We start from the raw sequence: 10,826 nt of genomic DNA, 5'->3' as shown, positions 1-10,826 counted from the left end.
AGAGGGATTCTGTCAGGTGGTAGTAGGCTTTGGTAGCAGAGTGCATTAGCCTCGTGAGCTCAGATATGCACCTCCGCTGCACCGTGCCGGCGGCCCTCTGTGCGCCCGGGGTCAGAGCGACGCCGGCGAGGCCGATCCACAGGCGAGAGCGCAGCTGTGCAGCGCGCGGCTCCGGCCGTAACTGCCGCCAGCAGCGCGTGAGTCATGGGCCGTGTCCGGCTCGGATCACGGGCCGTGTCTGCGGTGCCACCGGCGCGGAAGACGGCTTCGGACAGTTCTGCCTGCATGTTTCGTTGCGGGGACAGGCAGATCCAGCACACACTGCATGCCGAGGACATGTGTTGACGCTAGTGGGGTGCAGCGCAGACACGTCTGCACTTATGCCTGCCTGTGCAGCGCCGCTTGGGGGCAAAGGATATAACGCACCTCACTTATCGAGGACAGGCATCTGATGGCCAACAATTATCTAACATTCCCTTCCACACCATTAACTGGGGTGACGGTTAACAAGCTTTGACATCGGGTGTCTGCTTCTGATCCGCTGCAAAGCCTCGGGTTCTCCTAACTGAACACGCGCTAAGTGAACACAGGAATAACGCAAAACTTCAGAGTCTAACGCTAACTTTCATTACAACCGCGCACATCACGTGTCAGAGTCCATCACCCTGCAGACTAGAAAAGCCCGACCGCCTTCTTTTTCTGCACGCGCTTCCACTGCGGCATGCGCTGGAACTCTGCCCAGCTGATGCCGAAGACTTTGGTGAACTCCTCTGGCGCCAGGTACTCCTCCTTCCTGGTCGGGTCGACGTCGTCCGGCAGGGCGGCCAGCTCCTTCTCCTTCAGCACTTCCAGGGGGTAGCGGGGACCCTCACGCCGCTCCGTCACCTCCTCCAGCAGCACTGGCCGGTTCGCCTCGCGTACTTCCTTCTGCACGGCCGCCCAGCTCGGCTGCTCCGCCCAGTAGGTGGAGTTCCACACGCCGAAGAAGCCGGTGAAGGAGGGCGGCTCGCTGTGCTGGCGCGTGCGGAGGATCGGGGTGCCCGTGCCACGGCCGGCCGGGTCCGTGCGCAGGTACTCGATGGCCGCCTGCTCGGCTTGCTGGCGCTCGTCGCGGTTCGACTTGCTGCCGACCCAGACGAACACGGCGTCCCACGCGTCCAGCAGCATGACGTCGTCCTCGCACAGGTCCGACTGGTCGAAGTCGGCTACCTCCGTCACGCGGAACGCACCGGACGCGTTCGAGCACTGGAAGAGCCGCGCGGGCTGAGCCCTCTCCTCGGCCAGCCGCGGCCCGGTCGCGTACTCCTCACGCCCACCGAGCGTCGACCAGAACGCGTCCGGCTCCTCACCCTCGACGATAGTGACGCACGCGGCGCTGACCTCCTGCCCGACGGCGGCGGCTACCTCGCGCTCTTCGGCCGTCGCACCCTTGCCGCACCAGACGGTTACGCCCTCGGGAGCGCGCAGGACGAAGCAGTCGTTGGAGTTCAGCGAGCGCGCGCGGCACTCCACCTGCACGGCCTTGGTGTTGAGTGACTGCGTGCCGCGCACGTGTAGCAGGTAGGTGTCTCCGAGGAGGTGGTCCTCGGCGGCCGGGCCGTCGAAGGCGGAGGCCTTGCCGCCGGCGTAGATCACTAGCCTTCCGGAGAACATGGCCATGAAGTGCGGCGGCTCCTTGCCCTGCACCACGCGCACCTGCACCGGCCTTCCCCCAAGCTTGTCGTCAAGCTCCACCGCCTTCAGCGCCGCTGTGCCGCGCTCGTCTTGGCTGCTGTACGCGCCCAGCCAGTAGTAGATGATCCAGTGGTCGCGGCCGGAGACACGGTACGTATACTGCACCACGTAGCAGTCTCCGCCGTAGAACTTCCCGTGGCCCGACTCGGGAACCTCAGCCAGGTCAAAGTTCTCCACGCGCCACACCTGCTTCTGGCCGGAGCCGTCATCGACCATCTGCGTGCGCGCCGCCAGAGCGCGGTTGTTGTGCAGCATCGCCGCGTCGAAGCGGTTCTGCGCCACCTTGGCCACCGAACCGGCCGAGAACTGGCGGCCGAGGCCGACGGAAGTGCCGCGCTCTCGCCACTGCCGGAACAGGCTGCGGAACTCTGGCGGCTCGCCGCCGTCGATGACGCGGGTGACGGGTGTGTGGCTCGGGTAACCTTTCTTCTGGACGAAGCCCTGCGCATTCCGCATCCCCTCGGAGCGTTCCTTGGCGCTGGCGCGTTTGCCCACCCACACCCAGATGCCCTGGTCGCCGTTGTCGACAATGAAGCTGTCGTCCGAGACGAGGTCCTCCTGGAAAAGCGGGCCATGCTTGACCTCGGTGACCTGTAGCGTGCCGCCGGCGTCCGAGCAGCGGTAGAGGCGCAGCTGCTCCGCCAGGCGGCGCTCCTGTGTCTCGTCTGCCGCGTCCGGCTCGGCGGGCGCCACGCACCGCTCGCCCGGCGCGAGCAGCTCGTCGAAGCGGCGTTGCTCGTCGGGCGCGAGGCCGGTCTCGGCGCCACTCTCCACTACCACCACCTCGCCACCGCCGTGCGCCGCCTTCAGACGCTGCGCCAGCCGCGCGCCCTGAATCTTCTCCATGTTGTTGGCCGCCCGGCCGGTCCAGACGAAGACGAAGTCGCGCGCGTCGACCACGAACACGTCTCCGTCGTTGACGTGCCGCCAGGCGACGGACGGCAGCTGGCGCACCACGGGGCTCCGTTTTCCTTTGACCATGTACATGCGCGGCTCAAACGTGTCTCCGACGTGCGTCATGCCGCTGGCGACGCCGCCCTCGAGAAAGACAAGCCCCTCGCGGAAGTACCCGCGGAAGCGCTGGCTCTCGCGGCCCTCGACCTCGCGGTGCTGCACGGGCGCGCCACCCAGCAGGTCGTCCAGCTCGACTGTCTTATACGCGGCGACGCCAGCTTCGTCGGACGACGTCTGGGAGCCCAGCCAGAAGTGGATGTGGACCTCCAATGGGCCGCGGCCCGGCCGGCCGCCCTGCTCGCTGGCGCTGTATACGATGTAGGAGTCGCCGCGGAAGAAGCGGCCGTACTCCTCGGCCGGCAACGGGCACACCTTCATGCTCTCCACGCGCCAGATGAGGAAGGCGGGCGCGTTGTGCGGCACCGCGGCGAAGGCGGGGTCGACCTCGGGCATGGTGAAGAACTGGGAGGTCGGTCAGAGGTCAGATCACACCCTTCCGCAGACCGTGAGCCTCACCGAAGTGGTGGGTGCTGCTCTCTTCAGTCAGCTCTGCCCCGGCCTCGTCTCTCCTTTGTCTGGTGTGGTGTTGGACAGTGCGCGCCCCTGCTATGCGATGTCCTTGTCACGTGTCTCTTCTGCCGGCTGTTGCCCTGCCTCAAGTGAGGGCTCCAATGTCGTCTTCTGGGCTTTGCTTTCGGGCTATACTCGTATGCCTCTCACCTTCTGCCTCACCGTCACTGCCGGCTAGAGCGTTTCACCCCGCCTTGGTACGTTCTGGTCACCCGGGGTCGCCGAGCACTCGGTGTTTCACCACCACACTACACTGGCACCACTGAGTCACCGGCACGCTCCAGCGGCACCACCGAGCAGCTTGCTGCGTAGCTCCGTCTCACGTCTCCTCATGAGCTCCACCGCGCTCGGACTGAGCCTGACAGGCTGGTCAGCTGAGCACCCAGCCCCTCCCCACTTCCTCACAGCTGTTGGCGCCGACCGACCCGCCGCGGCGGGCATCCACGAGCGCGCGGCTCCAGACACGTGACGAGCCGCAGTCCCGGCAGAGCTGGAACTCCGTAAAAATCCTCCGTGTTGTCAGCGCCGCCAGGAAATTCCAGGCTCGGGAAGTGACGCGACACGCAGGGCAGTGGCGGGACGGTGCGTCACTGTGCCTAGCTCCTGACGCAACAGTCTCTTCCAGTCACGGGCGCTCTACTTCTGACGCGAAAAACGCAGCGCTGCTTGCACGCATTCATGGTGAGTGTTTAACTAGGCATGCATGCCCTAAAATAGCAGAGACACTCTGTTCGCAATGCCTCATTCAGTTCACCATTGGCACGGCGGTGTTTTCGCTCTAGTTAGGATTGGGTGCGGTCTCCGGTGGCTGCTCCGCTCTCCATGCTTGCATGAGGCACAGGACCTCCCAACCTGCCAACCATCTCACAACCACATGTGGGGTCCGATCGCAGGCGCTCGAGAAGCGTCCGCCGCGACACCGATCAGGCGCTCCGGCCCCAGTCAGATGCAGCTCGTCATATTACCCTGTCACCACAACACACCATCCGCTACTGGTCGCCACGTCACCACAACACACCATCCGCAACTGGTCACCACGTCACCATAACACTCCACCCGCAACTGATCACTGCGTGGCGTCTCGGACGACTGAGGACGACCGCGGTCTGGTATCTGTCGTCCGATATCGAGTGCTCGTGTCGCCTGATGCCCCGATAACAAACGACGCACGCGCGTTGTTAATAGCAGATCTTCCCGTCAGCTAACCAAGGAATTGCGTGTAGGTCATTCCAGCTGGCGCGTGAATCCCTTGTCCGTACCTTGACGTGCTGTTTTCCGTTAGTCCACTGGTACGGAAGTTGCGTTCTCTCGACAAATGTCTTCCTTGGGATGACCTACTTCTTAGTGTTTTTCTCTTAAGGAAATGCAGTTTTCTTTTACTGTCCAGTGTTCTCGCCCTCTATGTTCTGAAGGCGAATTTATGGGACCGCCTAGACGCCGCCGGCAACCTTGCGTCTGTCAATCTGTCCTTTGATTAACACTGAGCTGTGTGTATTCACTTCCCTGGTTATCTCCTCAAATATACCGCCGCCGCTTCCTGGTCACCCGCCGCTAATGGCACACGACGTACTACCTGCTCGCCTGGTCGTCCCTTGATAACCTCTAGTACAGTTTTGTAGCCTCTTGACAGTCTTTTGCGCAGTCCCACAGCCTTTTGACAGTCTCTCGCGCAGTCCCACGGTCTCTTGGCAGTCTCTTGCGCAGTCCCACGGTCTCTTGACAGTCTCTTGCGCGGTTCCACAGTCTCTTGACAGTCTTTTGCGCAGTCCCACAGCCTTTTGACAGTCTCTTGCGCAGTCCCAGGGTCTCTTGAAAGTCTCTTGCGTGGTCCCACAGTCTCTTGACAGTCTTAGCGCAGTCCCACAGCCTTTTGACAGTCTCTTGCGCAGTCCCACGGTCTCTTGGCAGTCTTTTGCGCAGTCCCACAGTCTCTTGACAGTCTCTTGCTGGTGTAAATCAACACTTAGATCGCTCTTGGCCTTTTGCGGCCCAGAGAAGATCTTCTGCCGGATTTTGTTCCTTAGCTAATGCTTCCGGACCGCCTGGTCCCCTCCTGATGCCCCCTGTTGCTCCGCCGGTCCCACTGGTCCTCTAGTGACGCCTCCCGCAGTCCCCGCCACGCCCGGCAATGTCGAAGCTCACACCAACGCCCGCGGCACAGACTGCGCCCCCCGCTGCCACCCGCATCCCAGCTCCCTCCCCACCGACCTGAAACTGCAGATCTCCCCCCCCCCCCCGCCTCACCGCTGACTGCGTGATCGATTCGTCACGTGACACAATTCGGTCACGTGACCGTGGCCCGGTCGGCCAGCGGGTGAATGCGTCGGCGAGTGCCGGGTGCCGGGGAACAGGCGGACCCAGGCGAGTGCGCCCTCTTGCCATGGGGTGCATGTGCGCCCGTCATGCCATGTTGGTAGTTTTGTTCCGGGCACAGTTTCGGTCGGGCGGTGGACGGATGACGGAGGAGCACAGAGCTCGCTGAGAAGTGGAGGGAAGAGTCCGTGGGGCGCGAGCTGTCGTCACGGACGTGCTGCGTGGGGCAGGTCAGGGCAACTGACAACTCCCTGGTGACGCCTGCCGTTGGTCCTGGGTTTTGTTTGCAGCGGCGGGCCGACGTTAACCGCCGTTGTTGAAAGTTCAAGGCTGAAAAGGCAGGCAGACCATTGGCTTGTGATTAAGAATGGCGTTTGACTACTTCACCGACGATGTTGTCAGAACTTAGCTCTGTGTCTTTTTGATATCATGATTAGTTATAGCGTGTTTGCAACTGTTTCTCTGTATACTAAAAGTGTATTTAAGGCGTGGTATTTCCACATCACTGTCGCTGAAAATAGCTCACTCCCTTAAATAGATCGCGCGCAGAAAAAGCATTTGAATCATTTATTACCAGGGAACAGGCTGTGGTTATTTTTTTCTAGCGGTCAATGGGTTTCCACTTGCACTGCAATGCTTTAGCAACGTTCGCGTGCAAGGCCAGAGTGCTCACACAGTACCCATGCGATCAGCGCAAATGTCGCATTGCACAAGTGGTGGCTCACTCATTGTTTGACAATGTTTGCTGCTCGGCGACTGATCTAGAATGCCGTGATTGTGACCAGCTGCTATGATTTCCTGCCTGTTCCGAACCAAATGAGGCAGGGCAGACATGAGCCTTGTGGTAAGCGTTTTAGGGGAGACAACTGCATTGGTTAAAATGTTCAAGCTAAGTCAGAGGAATGAATTTCTTATCGCGTCACTGAGAGTCATCCGTCAATGTGATGAATAGTGATGTCATAAATGTTGTCACAGCAATTTCAAATTTAAAATTCAAAATCAAAGGAGACTAAGCTTATGGCGCTCAAGAAAACGGAAACGGTTTGATAGCAGATTTTGAAGAAAACACCCAACATGATTAAATATGTGCATTTCGTCTCCATTTGAGCTTTACCGACGACTGTATGAGAGAGATATGCTAGAAATGATTAAAAATGCGAAAATTAGGCTCAACGTCTCATATTTAAAATATCAAGCAGCACGTTACTATACTGCACAGCGGCGCTGTCTGGCGAGCCTGACTACAGCCGGGCGCCAGAGTGTTGCAACACGGGACTATATTGCACAGCGGCGCTGTTCAGCGAGCCTGACTACAGCCGGGCGCCAGCGCTACATCACGGGGAGCACGGCGCGGCGGACGTGGTGAGCTCGCTTCCGCTGCAGTCACGCGGCGCCCCGTCATCCACGGGAAGCACGAGGTCACCCAGCACCGGTGACGTCACAGTCAGCCGGACGGACGGCGGCAAGCCGTCCCCCGGCTGAGGGGTTCACCGGGATTCCAGAACCTCCTCCCGGAGTGTCAGTTGCGGGATGAGCTGGACTTGCGGCGTGCAGGTCGGTTTGCTGGTACGGATACCGTTGGATACGCAAGAGATGTGCAGTTTTTGTTGCTATAATAATAGTAGGCTCTGTTTTAGTAGGCCGTATGTCGATTTTTCTTGAGATCTGCACTACTTCAGCTTCACATGCCGTTTTTGACAAGCCGTTCCAGGCAGCAGCTTGAAATTTACAAAGACGTGTACATTATTTGACCCCGGAGACATTGATATGCAGCTTCGAGTGTTTTGAGCGCATGTTTGCGATAAAGGTCTCCGTTATTGTGGAGGTGTCGGTCAGCTGCACGGTCTACAGATTCGTCGGTTGCCCCACGTCAACACCGGTCATGGTTTCCGTGCAGTGCTGGTCCAGGACCGTCACTTCCCCGGAACCAGATTAATATAAGATAAACCAGATGCTAATCAGTATTTGCTGGTGGTTCATGGCATGCCAAGGACATGCCCTAAAAAACCTAGGGACTACATCGGTTTTCCTCTCTATCAGGGCTACCAAAAATTTCGGCGTCGCACTCAAAGCTCAAATTCCGTAAGAGCCTCAGCGGCTCTGAGGTTTACTCTAAGGGTAAGGTTTATAATCAGCTGTTCATCCGCCTTTCGGACATTAGACTCCTGTTAATCTTTGAGGAGTCCATTACTAAAGCGGGGCCGGCCACAGCTCGCGCACGCGAGCTTGCATTAGTAAAGCCGTCGCTGCACCTCACTGCTCAGTCTGCTCCCCGGTAGCTTAGCACGTGCCCGGGTGGCCGGTTGGATGCTTTTCGCTCGGGTGGGGGTCAATTTGACCCCCCGACATCTCAGCAAGTAAGAAAGCTAGAGACACCAAATTCACAGAGTGTGTTGACCTGTACGTAAACTCATTTATGTCCAAAGTTAAGGCCCCTAGGTCACGACCTTCAGTCAAAACAGAGTCAAAGAAGGTCAATCTCCGGGATTGTCACCAAAAGGTCTTTAGAACCTAGATAACTATTTTAAGCAAAAAGTCACATGCTCATATAAGGTCAGTGACCTGTTTTGACCTTTGGAAGGTCAGGGTGACCAAAACCATACAAAACTGCTTTGATTTTTGAATTTGGATAAGCGACAAAGATTACGCTAAGCAGTAAATTCCCTAGAAATGAAATCTTGACCTGGATTATTCTAAGTTAATGACCAATTTTAACCCTTCAGAAGACCATGGAAGGCGTGTAATGCGGTTCCTGTTATCAATGAATTCGAAATGAGCACTAGACACTAATCTGTACAGCAAGCCCTATAATAATAAAACAGGTTGGTTCGGACTTTGGTCTGAAATTCATGCCTGACCTTAGGTCAATGTAATTTGTTCGTTCGATTGTCATTGTGCCTAAAGAAACTATATCAGAGGTGCATAGCTTCGTCTAATACTCCGTCGCCGGATCAGATTGAGCGATTCCCAAGAAATTGCCTTCGCTGAAATCATGGTCTGATTTTGACCTGCCATAGGTCAGCGGCCTTACAAGGTACGTAAATATTTTATGCAAGACGATCCACTATTTAATTGTGTACAGGTATCCAAAATTCGGCGCGGCTACACCTCGCCGTTCAGAAACTATTCCAGGAAAACTCTCGGGGGGGGGGGGGGGGCTCAATTCGACTGCCCCACCCGAGCGCGTGTTCAGGCTTGGTTTCTTCAGCTGAATTCACACTCAAGGGACATCACGCTAAAGCGACCCCACGTTAAAGTGACCCCACGCCTCCTGGTGTCTCTGCTGCTGCTCATCAACGGAGCAACAGTGGCTGACAGCGAAGCTGAAAACGGTGGCTGCAGGGACCAGGCCTCTGCACGGTCCGACCTAGATAAAGGCGTATTCCCAAAACATTGTTGCATTGACGTGAATACCGGGGGCAACGGCAGTTGTTTCGTAACGCTCCATTCCAGGCCAGTTATTGAACGGCGTGGTGACGGGCCCGATCGGTGACCAATTGGTGACGGGCCCGATCGGTGACTGATGACGTCAACGGGCCACAATGACGGGTGTTCCGTGATTCCCCGCGGTTCGACCAGCTCGACCGACGATAACTGCAGTCTAATGGGAGAAGAGCGCCTGCTGGCTAGCTGGCTGGCTGGACGACAGAGGCTCTGATTAAAGCACATTGTAGCAATGTCTTAAGAATCCAACACAATTCATGGATCGTCTGGCTGCTCCCTCAGTCATACGCTACCATCACGTAACTGGATACATCAAGGGTGTTAATGATCTGCGGTGATGATCGAGTTGATTTGCTGATGGCAGACTAGTTAGTGCAGGCGACCAGAGTTTTCCTTCCACCTTCGCATCAAATTATTTCTGGTGTTGGAAAATAAATTAATATGGAACAAACATCCAAAACCCCATTCACAAACAGCCGATCCAATTCGATGCATTCCTCCACGGCATTATTCACATAGCAGGAAAGGCACCGTCCTGCAATTATCATCTACAATCTGTTCGTGCGACACCGCCGTCACGTTTACTTATTATATAATGTATTTGCTTAATTTCACAATCTCCATGCGCGGGGTATCAAAAGAATCGCAATGGTATGGCTTCACCCAGCGCCTGCTCGCTAGTAACGCCCGTCACAAGCGCACACACGCCGCTATCATATCATGCGTTGTTAAGAAGGCCGCCTGTTTCGCCACTTGTGGTGCTCAGCCAGCTGGAGCTCGCAGTTGGTGGCCAGTGAACTGTGACCAGCAGTTGGCGAACTCATTCTGGGAGCTGGTGTAGACCTGACTGTAAATGTTATGCAGGCAAGGGGCGCTGGCAGTTGGCAGATGCATGTCTGTTGGTTGGAAAATATGAACTCACTTGGTATGCCTTTTATCGCGCCTGTCACGCCGTATTTATGCCTGAGACTCTCAGATTGAAGTGAGGGTTTCAGAGATGAAACTCTGAAACCCGTTCGCTGGCTGATCTCACTGATCAAGAAAGGTCACTAGATTCAAACGTTTTAACGCACTCGATCCGGTCTATGGTCTTTCGGCCTGGGGATAGTGTGTTGTGGTGCTACTTCACTGTGGTCAAAGTGAAGCGGCCCTGAGCGACGACAGCACCACCTGTGGCCAGAGTGGACCGGACCTGAGCGACGACAGCGCCACCTGTGGCCAGAGTGGACCGGACCTGAGCGACGACAGCGCCACCTGTGGCCAGAGTGGACCGGACCTAAGCGACGACAGCGCCGCCTCTGCAGGCATCGTAAGCGTCATCATGCGAGCCCGTGAGCACTTCCCAGAGAGTCCGAGTTCCGTAGCACCTCGTCAGCCGGCTTCGCGTTGCGGTGCTGCCTGACCCCTGACGGCTCCGCTGAGCACCAGGTCATGCGCGGAGCCCTCTCCCCCTCCCCAGCGTCGTTGGTTTCCACTGCAGGCAGCCGTGTGGCGGCCATGCAGTTGGCGTGCTGGTCACGGGCTCCGAAATTGGCATTCGATATACGCGCAGTCAGCATAAGCCTTTGGCTCGTCTGGCTCGACTCATACAGTAAGCGTTGCCCTGACCACCCAGCGGCCTGTGTCGAACACACCCTCAGGCTGGGTAGTCGGTGTCGAACACACCCTCACGCTGGGTAATCGGTGTCGAACACACCCTCACGCTTGGTTAGTCGGTGTCGAGCACAACCTCACGCTGGGTAATCGGTGTCGAACACACCCTCACGCTTGGTTAGTCGGTGTCGAACACACCCTCACACTAGGCAGTCGGT

The 10,826-nt window shown here is 57.4% G+C and overlaps 1 protein-coding gene across 1 annotated transcript; it reads right to left on the bottom strand.

Annotated features, from left to right (window-relative positions):
- Positions 1 to 274: 274 nt before the first annotated feature.
- Positions 275 to 3,141, bottom strand: LOC119111409 (advillin). The gene has a single exon (XM_037235259.1). The coding sequence runs from the start codon at positions 3,139 to 3,141 to the stop codon at positions 673 to 675; it is 2,469 nt and encodes an 822-aa protein (XP_037091154.1). The 3' UTR covers positions 275 to 672.
- Positions 3,142 to 10,826: the final 7,685 nt, after the last annotated feature.

This window comes from Pollicipes pollicipes, unplaced genomic scaffold (assembly GCF_011947565.3).
Source record: "Pollicipes pollicipes isolate AB1234 unplaced genomic scaffold, Ppol_2.1 Scaffold_1600;HRSCAF=1878_pilon_pilon_pilon, whole genome shotgun sequence".
Classification (NCBI taxonomy): Eukaryota; Metazoa; Arthropoda; class Thecostraca; order Pollicipedomorpha; family Pollicipedidae; genus Pollicipes; species Pollicipes pollicipes.
This window is presented reverse-complemented; position numbering and strand designations above follow the sequence as displayed.

Excerpts from the sequence above, each read along its gene's own strand:
- LOC119111409 (XM_037235259.1), bottom strand. The coding sequence starts at position 3,141 with ATGCCCGAGGTCGACCCCGCCTTCGCCGCGGTGCCGCACAACGCGCCC.